Below are 12,699 nucleotides of genomic sequence, written 5' to 3'. Positions count from 1 at the left end.
ATCAGCAGGGACACCAGTGAATGCCCCTTACTTCCCACATCCTGCAAAAAGAGCCTATAACTGCCCTAGAGCTTCCATCCCGTCCGCTCTAAATTGCCAAGAGAAGATTGAACAAATTAGCAAAAAAAACCCCTTACCTTTGCATTGTCCTGTCTTCCTGCCTTTGACTTCCACACTGTTGTTTTACACTTTCTCTCCCACTTCATACATTGCTTCTAGTGAGGAGCTCTTGAAATCCATAAATACAATTTGAGAATAATGCGACTAAAGATGTAAAGATCTGCTGCATTGAGAAAGGCCCATTGCATCACTGCCAGTCAAATACAAACAGTGAATTCTCGGCAGTGTGGAGGAACAGAGGGATCTTGGGGTCCACATCCATCGATCCCTCAAAGTTGCCACCCAAGGTGAGAGGATTGTTAAGAGGGCATATGGTGTGTTGGCTTTCATTAGCAGGGGAACTGAGTTTAAGAGCCATCAGGTTATGTTGCAGCCCTACAGAATCCTGGTTCGACCACACTTAGAATATTGTGTTCAGTTCTGGTCACCTCATTGTGGAAGCTTTAGAGAGGGTGCAGAGGAGATTTCTCAGGATGGTGCCTGGACTTGAGGGTATGTCTGAAGAAGGAACTAGGGGGTTTCTCATTAGAAAGAAGAAGGATAAGAAGTGACCTGATAGAGGTGTACAAGATGATCAGAGGCATAGGTAGAGTGGGTAGCCAGAGACTGTTTCCCAGGGCGGAAATAGCTATCACAAGGAAACATCATTTCATTGTGATTGGAGGAAGGTTTAGGGGAGATGTCAGAGGTTGGTTCTTTACACAGTGAGGGTGAGGGCGTGAAATACCCTGCCAGCTACGGTAGTAGGGCTAGCTACGTTCGGGACATTTAAATCACTCTTGGATAGACACCTGGAAGATAGTACAATGAAGGGTATGTGTGTTAGTCTGATCTTAGAGGAGAAAGTGAGGACTGCAGATCCTGGAGGTCAGAGCTGAAAATGTGTTGCTGGAAAAGCGCAGCAGGTCAGGCAGCATCCAAGGAGCAGGAGAATCGATGTTTCGGGCATGAGCCCTTCTTCAGGATCTTAGAGTAGGATAAAAGGCCAGCACAACATCGCGGGCCTGTGTTGTGCCATACTGTTCTATGTTCTATGATCTATTCAAATCCTATTTTCCAGCACTTAGCCCATTGCTGTGGTATGGGCAAATGTGCATCGAAATCCCTCTTCAATATTTTGAGGGTTTCTGCCTCTCCCACCCTTACAAGCAGCGAGTTCCAGATTCCCCAGCACACTCTGAATGAAAAGGATTTTCCTCACCTCCCCTGGAAAGCTCCTGTCCCTTACCTTACATTCCCGGTCATTAATCCCTCCACCAAGGGCAATGGTCTGTGCTCCTTATAATCACATGCCCCTCAACCTATTCTCAAAGGAAAACAACGCCATCCTGTCTAATCATTACTCATAACAAACATTTTCCAGCCAGGCACCATCCTGGTAGCTTTCCCCCATTGCGATTGAACCTCTCCTATGTTGTGAATACTAGAACTGCCTACAGCTCTACCTTCACCATTTTTGTTTTTACAATTCCAGCATCACCTCCACGCCTTGGCTCATCAGGTTGAGTAATCCATATCCTTTTGTCCCGACAGCCAAACCATCGCAAGCTTCCTACTTCTGTATTCACAACCCAGGAGAATTAAAACTGCTGAACACCCCTGAAGAATCAATTCCAGACTTTGCAAGTGATTAATTCCAGACACTGGTTTTGTATTTTAAACAAAAGACTTAACAATTGATCAAATATGCAATAGTTTTAGCTGGGAAAAATTAAACAATATAGTCATCCAATTAATATCTATCCTGAAAACCCAAACTGTTTTCAGTCCCCTATTTTGCAAAAAAAGGATGACAGACAGACGCAGTAACATGGTTCATGGATAAAAAGATTTACAAGGATGTTTCCAGGGTTGTAGGATTTGAGCTACAGGGAGAGGCTGAACAGGCTGGGGCTGTTTTCCCTGGAGCGTCGGAGGCTGAGGGGTGACCTTATAGAGGTTTACAAAATCATGAGGGGCATGGATAGGATAAATAGGCAAAGTCTTTTCCCTGGGGTCGGGGAGTCCAGAACTAGAGGGCATAGGTTTAGGGTACGTGGGGAAAGATATAAAAGAGACCTAAGGGGCAACTGTTTCACACAGAGGGTGGTACATGTATGGAATGAGCTGCCAGAGGAAGTGGTGGAGGCTGGTACAATTGCAACATTTAAGAGGCATTTGGATGGGTATATGAATAGGAAGGGTTTGGAGGGATATGGGCCAGTTGCTGGCAGGTGGGACTAGATTGGGTTGGGATATCTGGTCGGCATGGACGGGTTGGGCCAAAGGGTCTGTTTCCGTACTGTACATCTCTATGACCCTATGACTATGACTGAACAGGTATATAAGAAAATAGCATAATTTTTTGAAGTTTGCATCACATTTAGACAGGGGGTGGGGGGGTTAAAAGGGCATTTGGCGTACTTGCCTTCATTGCTCAGTCCTTTGAGTATAGGAGTTGTGACGTCATTTTGAGGTTGTACAGGACATTGGGTAAGGCCTCTTCTGGAATACTGGGTCCAATACTGGTCGCCCAGTTATAGGAAGGATATTGCTGAGCCCAAGAGGGTTCAGTCGAGATTAACCAGGACGTTACTGGGTGTTGAAGGTTTGAGTTACAAAGAAAGGTTGGATAGGCCGGGACTTCTTTCACTGGAGTGTATGAGGTTGGGAAGCGACTTTACAGAGGTTTACAAAATTATTAAGTGTACAGATAATGGTAGGTACTTTTCCTGTGGATGTGGAATTTCAAGATCAAGGGGCACATCTTTAAGATGAGATGAGAGAGATTTTAAAAAGAGACCGGGGCGATTTTGTTTTTACAAAGAGGTGATTTGCTTGTGGAATGACCTTCCTGAGGAAGTGGTGGATGTGGCTGCAGTTACAAGGTTTAAAAGACACTTAGGTAAGTTCATGAATAGGAAATGTTTAGAGGGATAGGGGTCAGGAGCAGGCAGGTCGGACTGTGTTTGCCATGGACTGATTGAACCGAAGGGTCTGTTTCCAAGCTGTATGTCTCTATGATTCTATAGCTGACTGGATCACTTAAATGATTTTCAGAATTCATTGTTTCACAGGTATAAACGTGGACTCCTTAGTCACTTTTCTGACAATGTTTAACAGGAACACATTTTGATTCACTTTGGTAAAAGTGACAATACTCAGCTTCCTGCACTTTGTGCTTTTGGAAGCGGGCGCAGAAGATGAGGCAGAGAGCTTTCAGATCTTCTTCCTGTGTCATCAGCGGCACCCTCATCTCACCACAAAACAGTTCAAGGATCGGTGCTGGCTCCTCTACGTTTTATCATTTACATAAATGATTTGGATGTGCGCATAAGAAATAACCTTAATCAGTTTTCAGATGACACCAAAATTGGAGGTGTAGTGGACAGCAAAGAGGGTTACCTCAGATTACAACAGGATCTTGATGAGATGGGCCAATGGGCAGAGAAGTGGCTGATGGAGTTTAATCCAGATAAATGCGAGGTGCTGCATTTTGGGAAAACAAATCTTAGCAGGACTTATACACTTAATGGCAATGTTCTAGGGAGTGTTGCTGAACAGAGAGACCTTTGGGTGCAGGTTCATAGCTCCTTGAAAGTGGAGTCACAGGTAAATAGGATAGTGACAAAGGAGTTTGGTATGCTTTCCTTTATTGGTCAGAGTATTGAGTACAGGAGTTGGGAGGTGATGTTGCGGCTGTACAGGACATAGGTTAGGCCACTGTTGGAATATTGCGAGCAATTCAGGTCTCCTTCCTATCGGAAAGATGTTGTAAAACTTGAAAGGGTTCAGAAAAGATTTACAAGGATGTTGCCAGGGTTGGAGGATTTCAGCTACAGGCAGAGGCTGAACAGGCTTGGGCTGTTTTCCCTGGAGTGTCGGAGACTGAGGGGTGACCTTATAGAGGTTTACAAAATCATGAGGGGCATAGATAGGATAAATAGACAAGGTCTTTTCCCTGGGGTGGGGGAGTCCAGAACTAGAGGGTATAGGTTTAGGGTGAGAGGGGAAAGATATAAAAGAGACCTAAGAGGCAACGTTTTCACACAGAAGGTGGTACGTGTATGGAATGAGCTGCCAGAGGATGTGGTGGAGGCTGGTACAATTGCAACATTTAAGAGGCAATTTATGAATAGGAAGGGCTTGGAGGGATATGGGCTGGGTGCTGGCAGGTAGGACTAGATTGGGTTGGGATATCTGGACGGCATGGAAGGGGTTGGACTGAAGGGTCTGTTTCCGTGCTGTACATCTCTATGTCTCTATGACTCTATCTGGTCAGTATGGATGGGTTGGGCCGAAGGGTCTATTTCCGTGCTGTACATCTCTATGTCTTCACGACTCTATCTGGTCAGTATGGATGAGTTGGGCTGAAGGGTCTGTTTCCGTGCTGTACATCTCTATGACTCTATGACTTACCCCCAACTCTTTCAAAGTGCATAAGTCATTCTCATCTCAGAACACCCAGTTCACAGCTCCAAACCAAAACTGACAACAGAATAAAAACAGAAGGAATGAAAAAAAACAGCATTGGTCCAAGAATGTCTTGACTGCTTTACCCACCTACTCTGTTACCTTAAGGGATCAGTGTACATGCACTCGAAGATCCCTCAGAGTTTCCCAGTGTGCTGTTATTCATCACATATCTCTTTGATTTGTTTGTCCCGCGCAAATGCATCACCTCACATTTGTCTGGACTGAACTCCATGGACACTGATCAGCCCATCTGACGCATATGTCTAAACCCTCCTGTCATCCAGGCCTGTTGTCCTCACAAGTTTCAATCCTCCCAATACAAGCGTTGCAAAATTACTGATCAACCCTTCAACATTCAAGTGTGAATCCTTTATAGTTACCGTAAACAGCAAGGACCCCGATATGGGGCCCTGTCGAGTCTCACAGACCTCCAGCTGAGAAAACACCCCTCAGCCATCACCCTATGCTTCCGGCCAATCCGCTGATTATAAATCCAGATCCATGACACCACATGGATTCGGAACTTTGCTGTCAGTCCCCCCAAACTTGACCTTCTCAAAAGGCTGAAGTCCAAGAAGATAACCTCAAAACCATTGCCCTGACCCTCACACCTCTTCGAAAAAATTCAACCAAATTTGTCATCATGACCCCCCCCCCCCCCCACTTAGCAATCTCTGTTGGATCCTTCTTGTCTAATGAAACTCTTTGGATCTTCACTGTCGAAGGGGTTTTGTTGGATCCTCATTGTCTCCCGGATTATTTTAGATCCAAACCCAACATTATTGATTCCAGCACAGCATTAGAGACCAACTTGTCCCCAGGCTCAGCACTACCGCAGCAGTCACTCTGAAACCCTCAAACAAAGAGCCTCTAGCCTGAGCTCTGCATGTGCTGACAGTAAAGATAAATATGGAACTGAATGTTTGACACCTTTCCCACTAACTGCCTTGCAGTCCTTCTCTCTGTTAGTTATCTTGCACCCTTACTGAGGTTTCCAGCTCACTGAGGAGGGACAGGAAGTGTCTATTCTAAGAACTGCTGCGTTGAGTCTGACAAAAACCAGCAAAAGGCAGATATTACAGAAAATTGTAATCAGACAATTCAGAGTAAACATCGTTCCCCAGTTTTTATCATGGCTTACTTCCACAACTAGATCATTGTTCACCGATCTCCATTGGTTACCAAAGCTTCAACTTTATGATAATCAAGTTTATGATCATTTCTTTCCCATCCCTTCATCTCCCTTCTCCACTCCCTACCTCTGTAACCTCCTCTAGCTCTGCAATATCCACTGTAAGATCTCTGTGCTCCTCTGTTGTCAGACTGGGAGTTGGTGTATATCACTGACCACAGGGTGATGGGTGAAGTGGACTCGGTGTCAGTTTGAACTTTGGCTCACAGCTGAATTCGTTCCCAATCAGAGCTCAATAATCTTTGCCAAAGGCTATCAAATGTAAATCTGTCCGAGCAAATAATCTCATTACCTTGCAGAAGTAACAGCAGGAGGCAAGATTTCCCGATCATTGTCTGTCCCCACATCCTGCATCAGCTGCTCCCTCTCGAACTCTGAAAGGGAAAAGATTAACGAGACCTCACATCTTGTCGCACAGATCCCGAGAGGTCAGTACAATGTCCTCACAGACTAATTTGATTCCCTGAGGAATGACAGGTACTCTGCAGATGGTTCGGAAGCTTCAATAAATTAAATCAATGAAGAATTTGAACTTGTTCAGAATTTTCTCCTCCTCGGGATGTTCCAAAGCTCCTAACCCCACATATCCCTCCTGTCTTGATCTAGAAAGAATATCTATATCACTGAATCTAACCTTACAGCCAGATCTCAACAATAAATAGCAGTCTTCCAAAAGCATCAATTATTGGAATCTATGTTGACAACATCAGAGAAGGATGATGTTGATCCTGGAAGTAAGCTCTTGTCATTACATTACTTACCCTTGAGCTGTCCAACTGTTTGCCTGAGAAGTAATTGCCAATATACTCTGCCTGCACTGACTGCCCTCTTCCTCTGTGACCGCCCCTCTGTATTTTTACAAACATTGTCAATGAGGGTGAGATCAGAAAGTCGATTAAGTGAGGAAGTAACAGTTTGTCCAGAATTTCTAACAAGCTGTTAACCCTTTGTGTGGCCCTGATATTGTACAGAACTGGACAGCAGTTAACCTGCCTTGAGAGGGGCTGAATGAAGCTTCTCCTGTACCTCACTCAATGATTCTTATCCCCTTGTCTCCGTCATTGATATCACCTGTACATAAGCTGAGGCCCCGGTAACGGTCATAGAACATAGAACATTACAGCGCAGTACAGGCCCTTCGGCCCTCGATGTTGCACCGACCTGTCATCCCAATCTGAAGCCCATCCCACCTACACTATTCCACGTACGTCCATATGCTTGTCCAATGACGACTGAAATGCACTTAAAGTTGGCGAATCTACTACCGTTGCAGGCAAAGCATTCCATACCCTTACTACTCTCTGAGTAAAGAAACTACCTCTGACATCTGTCTTATACCTATCTCCCCTCACTTTAAAGTTGGTCCATGTGGTCTCTCACTTATCTTCTGTGTAGAATACCTATTATCTATCAACTGTATAAACGCTTTCTGGAAACTAAAGTACAGCACGTCCATTATCCACAGCATTCATTACTCCTTCAGAAAGCTGCAATAATTTGGTTAAACATGATCTGCCTTTCACCAAACTACACACGCTCTTCTGGATTGTTTTCTTTTTGTCTAAACACCCTTTTCATTGATTTGTTCGAACGGTTTCACCATGACAGAAAGCTTGAGCTTCCTCATAACAAGTGGTTCCTGTTTTTGCTCTCTCTCCCTTGAATAATGATCCCTGGAATGGTAGGTCTAACATATGAGGAACGGCTGAGGATCCTGGGATTGTATTCATTGGAGTTTAGAAGATTAAGGGGAGACTTAATAGAGACGTACAAGATAATACATGGCTTGGAAAGGGTGGACGCTAGGAAATTGTTTCCATTAGACGAGGAGACTAGGACCCATGGACACAGCCTTAGAATTAGAGGGGGTCAATTCAGAACAGAAATGCGGAGACATTTCTTCAGCCAGAGAGTGGTGGGCCTGTGGAATTCATTGGCACGGAGTGCAGTGGAGGCTGGGACGCTAAATGTCTTCAAGGCAGAGATTGATAGATTCTTGTTGTCTCGAGGAATTAAGGGCTACGGGGAGAACGCTGGTAAGTGGAGTTGAAATGCCCATCAGCCATGATTGAATGGTGGAGGGAATCGATGGGCCAAATGGCCTTATTTCCACTCCTATGTCTTATGGTCTTATGGAATAGATGGGTTACATTTGCTACTTTCTAATCTTTCCAGGACCTAACAGATTTGGTAAAACTAACAACAATCCATTGACTACGTCTTTCAGCATCTCCATTAACACCCTGGGATGGAGTCCACCAGATACTAGGAAGCTATTAGCCCACAGCTCCACCAGCTTACTCAGTAACACTTACCTCCTCATTGAACGTACTTTCGTAACATTCCTTGATCTCTTCCATCTCCTGACGTACATTTGTTGGGGCAGAATGACCAAATAAATCACTCGATACCTAGAGTCTCTCTCAGGACCGCAGATTCCCCCCAGACGTGATCGACGATGCCCTCCACCGCATCTCCTCCACTTCCCGCTCCTCCGCCCTTGAGCCCCGCCCCTCCAACCGCCACCAAGACAGAACCCCACTGGTTCTCACCTACCACCCCACCAACCTCCGCATACAACGTATCATCCGCCGCCATTTCCGCCACCTCCAAACGGACCCCACCACCAAGGATATATTTCCCTCCCCTCCCCTATCAGCGTTCCGCAAGGACCACTCCCTTCGTGACTCCCTCGTCAGATCCACACCCCCCACCAACCCAACCTCCACCCCCGGCACCTTCCCCTGCAACCGCAGGAAATGTAAAACTTGCGCCCACACCTCCACACTCACTTCCCTCCAAGGCCCCAAGGGATCCTTCCATATCCGCCACAAGTTCACCTGTACCTCCACACACATCATCTATTGCATCCGCTGCACCCGATGTGGCCTCCTCTATATTGGGGAGACAGGCCGCTTACTTGCGGAACGCTTCAGAGAACACCTCCGGGCCGCCCGAACCAACCAACCCAATCACCCCGTGGCTCAACACTTTAACTCTCCCTCCCACTCCACCGAGGACATGCAGGTCCTTGGACTCCTCCACCGGCAGAACACTACACGACGGCTGGAGGAGGAGCGCCTCATCTTCCGCCTGGGAACCCTCCAACCACAAGGTATGAATTCAGATTTCTCCAGTTTCCTCATTTCCCCTCCCCCCACCTTGTCTCAGTCGGTTCCCTCAACTCAGCATCGCCCTCCTAACCTGCAATCCTCTTCCTGACCTCTCCGCCCCCACCCCACTCCGGCCTATCACCCTCACCTTGACCTCCTTCCACCTATCCCACCTCCATCGCCCCTCCCCCTAGGCCCTCCTCCCTACCTTTTATCTTAGCCTGCTTGGCTCTCTCTCTCTTATTCCTGATGAAGGGCTTATGCTCGAAACGTCGAATTCTCTATTCCTGAGATGCTGCCTGGCCTGCTGTGCTTTGACCAGCAACATATTTGCAGCTGTGATCTCCAGCATCTGCAGACCTCATTTTTTACTTCTCTCTCAGGATCAAAGAGTTTACTGAATTGACAGGAGTGGAAACCAACCTCTGGGAGTCAGAATCTTCTTCAATCAACAAAGAAAAATCATAATCTTTTATACATTTGTTTTCAGCCAAACACTGGCAACTACAGACCAATTGTTTTATTAATTAATTAAATACACAGCCAGCATGTAACTGGATGGTCAATGATGGGCAGTGTTATGGCCAACCCTAGGCCTTCCGTGATCTCATGATGTTTCTCAGAGAACCTTATCTCTATCCTTGGGCCTTTCGCAATGCACCGTGCTCAATCACACTCCAATCCCGCTGAGCTCTGGGCCTGTAACTCAAACCTCCCTGGAAGCAATGTGAGAGGGCGTTTGTTTACTGTCTAAGGGTGAATGTCCAAACATATTCAGTGGAATCTCTTTAATACTGACGGTATTTTAAAAGTTTACATGTGGTTGTGTATGTTCACAATCTGTAACTATGATGATCTGGGAAGCTGAACAAAAGTAAGTCTGTTTGTGAAGATCTATTTGAAATCAGCTAGGTAACAGAATTCTTCAGTCAGCATATTCAAGGGTGCGTTTATCCACATGTCTCTGTAGAGTGCGCACCCAGCAATGATTACCCCTTTTTCTTTTTTAAGTTGTTAAGATGGTGAAGCCTTTTAAAATGCTTCCCACTGTAATTGATGCCCTCATCAATATGATGACAAATCTCCTTTGTTTACTGCCTTCCATTTCACTTGAAGACCCTACATCCTGGAATTAGGTTAGATTAGATTCCCTACTGTGTGGAAACAGGCCCTTCGGCCCAACAAATCCACACCGACCCTCCAAAGAGCAACCCACCCAGACCCATTCCACTACATTCACCCCTGACTAATGCACCTAACACTGTGGGCAACTTAGCATGGCCAATTCACCCTGACCTGCACATCTTTGGACTGTGGGAGGAAACCCACGCAGACACGGGGAGAATGTGCAAACTCCACACAGACAGTTGCCTGAGGCGGGAATTGAACCCGGTTCCCAGGCGCTGTGAGGCAGCAGTGCTAACCATTGAGCCACTGTTGGAATATTGAGCTGTCAATCTCTCAACCATGTCTCAGTGATAGCAATGGGAATATACCCCATATTTTAATTGTACCCCCAGCTCATCTTCCTTTGGATTCTTTGCACCAATCCCCCTTGTGCCTTAACTGGTCATTACTTCCTATACCTTCCTGACCCACTTGCTGTCTTTTCTTGTTCTGGCTGCATATCTCCCCCTGCTGAACTATCCCTCAGGATCACAACCCCAGAGTTCGTTCAAACCTTCCCTGACGGCACGAACAAATTTCCCCACAAGGATGCGCCGGTTCAATTCCAGTTCAGATGCAACTTGTACAGTCCCTACTCCCCCCAAGAATGGTCCCAATGTCTCAGAGATTTACAAGGATCGTGCCAGAATTGGTGGGTTTGAGCTACAGGGAGAGGTGAGATAGGCTGGGACTATTTTCCCTGGAGTGTCAGAGGCTAAGGGGTGACTGTTTCAGAGGTGTATAAAATCAAGAGGGGTATGGACAGGATGAATAGCCGTAGTCTTTTCCACATGGTAGGGGAGTCCAAAACTAGAGGGCAAAGGTTTAAGTGACAGGGGAAAGATTTAAAAGGGACATAAGGGGCAACTTTTTCACGCAGAGGGTGGTACGTGTATGGAATGAGCTGTCAGAGGAAGTGGTGGAGGCTGGTACAATTACAGCATTTAAAAGGCATCTGGATGGGGATGTGAATTGGGTTTAGAAAGATATGGACTAAATGCTCATATTAATTACTAGATTAATTTACAATATAATGAATGAGTTGGATCGAAGGTTCTGTTTCCAGGCTGTATAATTGGAGGGCTCGAAATCTAAAGACCTCCCTCCTCCACCATCTCTCCAGCCTTCCATTTATCTGGATGAACCTCCTATTGCTGTACTCATTGGCAGGTTGCACTGGAAGTAATCTGGAGACTACTTCCCGTGAAGTCCTTTTTATAAGCTCGATTTTAGCGCTTCAAGTTTAGCTTGCAGAATCTCACTCCATTTATGATCAATCTTTGTTGGTACCATATTGTAACCCAATGTCTGAATGTTACCCTGCAAAGTAGATGGTGAATGATGTGTGCACCAAATTTCCATGGAGTCCTCCACTGCTCCCTGCTCCTTCTCAGCCACACACTGATCGTCTCCAGTCTCCCGTAAGTAATGTGAGGGATTTCCAAACACAGCTCATTGTTGGAATAAGGCCTGTTTTCCTCCCCCTTTCTCCAATCTCTCTTTTTCATTCTCATGAACTGTCCAACTGACTCAAATTCAAGCTGCCTCTGAATCCCTTGATGAAACTCAGTGATGTATTGAAAACTTGGCAGCAGGCTGCACTGTTGTACGGAAATCATTCCGATTAATCATCGTTTTGTATTAATGGGCGACATGGTGGCTCAGTGGTTAGCACTTCTGCCTCACAATGCCAGGGTTCAAACCCCACCTTGGGTGACTGTCTGTGTGGAGTCTGCACATTCTCCCCGTGTCTGCATGGATTTCCTCTGGGTGTTCCGGTTTCCTCCGACAATCTAAAAGATGTGCAGGTTAGGGTGAATTGGCCATGCTAAATTACCCATAGTGTTCAGGAACGTATGTAGGTTAAGGTGAATTGTCCATGCTAAATTCCCCATTGTGTTCAGGAACGTATGTAGGTTAAGGTGAATTGGCCATGCTAAATTACCCAGAGTGTTCAGGGATGTGTGTGGGTTAAGGTGAATTGGCCATGCTAAATTGCCCAGAGTGTTCAGGATTGTGTGTAGGTTAAGGTGAATTGGCCATGCTAAATTGCCCAGAGTGTTCAGGATTGTGTGTAGGTTAAGGTGAATTGGCCATGCTAAATTGCCCAGAGTGTTCAGGGATGTGTGTAGGTTAAGGTGAATTGGCCATGCTAAATTGCCCAGAGTGTTCAGGATTGTGTGTAGGTTAAGGTGAATTGGCCATGCTAAATTGCCCAGAGTGTTCAGGGATGTGTGAGTTAGGTGCATTAGTCAGGGGTAAATATAGAGTTGGGGAATGGGTCTGGGTGGTTTACTTTTCGATGGGTCAGTGTGGACTTGTTGGGCCAAAGGGCCTGTTCCCACACTGCAGGGAATCTAATCTAATCTAAATGGCAACCAGTGGAATGTCATATTCCCTTAATTTTCCAGCATTATCATAGTACAAATGGATCCACCAAAAACAAAACCTGGAACAGATCAACTGAAAGTGACACTCAATTACACTTAATCCCATTAAGGGGAGTGGTTGAGAGCTCAAAGCACATAATGATCAGTTAAATCCATTGACTATGAAGCACTGTGAGAGATGCTGAGAATGTGAAATGTTGAGATATACCATTGAGATAAGGAGCAACGTTTTCAGCTAGAGAGTGAGGAATCAATGGAACTC

At 45.7% G+C, this 12,699-nt stretch overlaps 1 protein-coding gene across 2 annotated transcripts in view; it reads right to left on the bottom strand.

Moving 5' to 3' along the window:
- LOC132833960 (myelin-associated glycoprotein-like) overlaps positions 1-6,595 on the bottom strand; it is a 53,385-nt gene extending 46,790 nt beyond the window's left edge. For both annotated transcript variants that reach the window (XM_060852657.1, XM_060852660.1), the window contains exons 1-2: positions 6,529-6,595; positions 6,060-6,141 (exon numbers count right to left, since the gene is read on the bottom strand). In XM_060852657.1, the coding sequence (XP_060708640.1) occupies positions 6,060-6,114 (55 nt within the window). In that variant the 5' untranslated portion in view covers positions 6,115-6,141; positions 6,529-6,595. The remainder of the gene's footprint in view (positions 1-6,059; positions 6,142-6,528) is intronic.
- Positions 6,596-12,699: the final 6,104 nt, after the last annotated feature.

Source organism: Hemiscyllium ocellatum, chromosome 38 (genome assembly GCF_020745735.1).
Source record: "Hemiscyllium ocellatum isolate sHemOce1 chromosome 38, sHemOce1.pat.X.cur, whole genome shotgun sequence".
Lineage (NCBI taxonomy): Eukaryota > Metazoa > Chordata > Chondrichthyes > Orectolobiformes > Hemiscylliidae > Hemiscyllium > Hemiscyllium ocellatum.
This window is presented reverse-complemented; position numbering and strand designations above follow the sequence as displayed.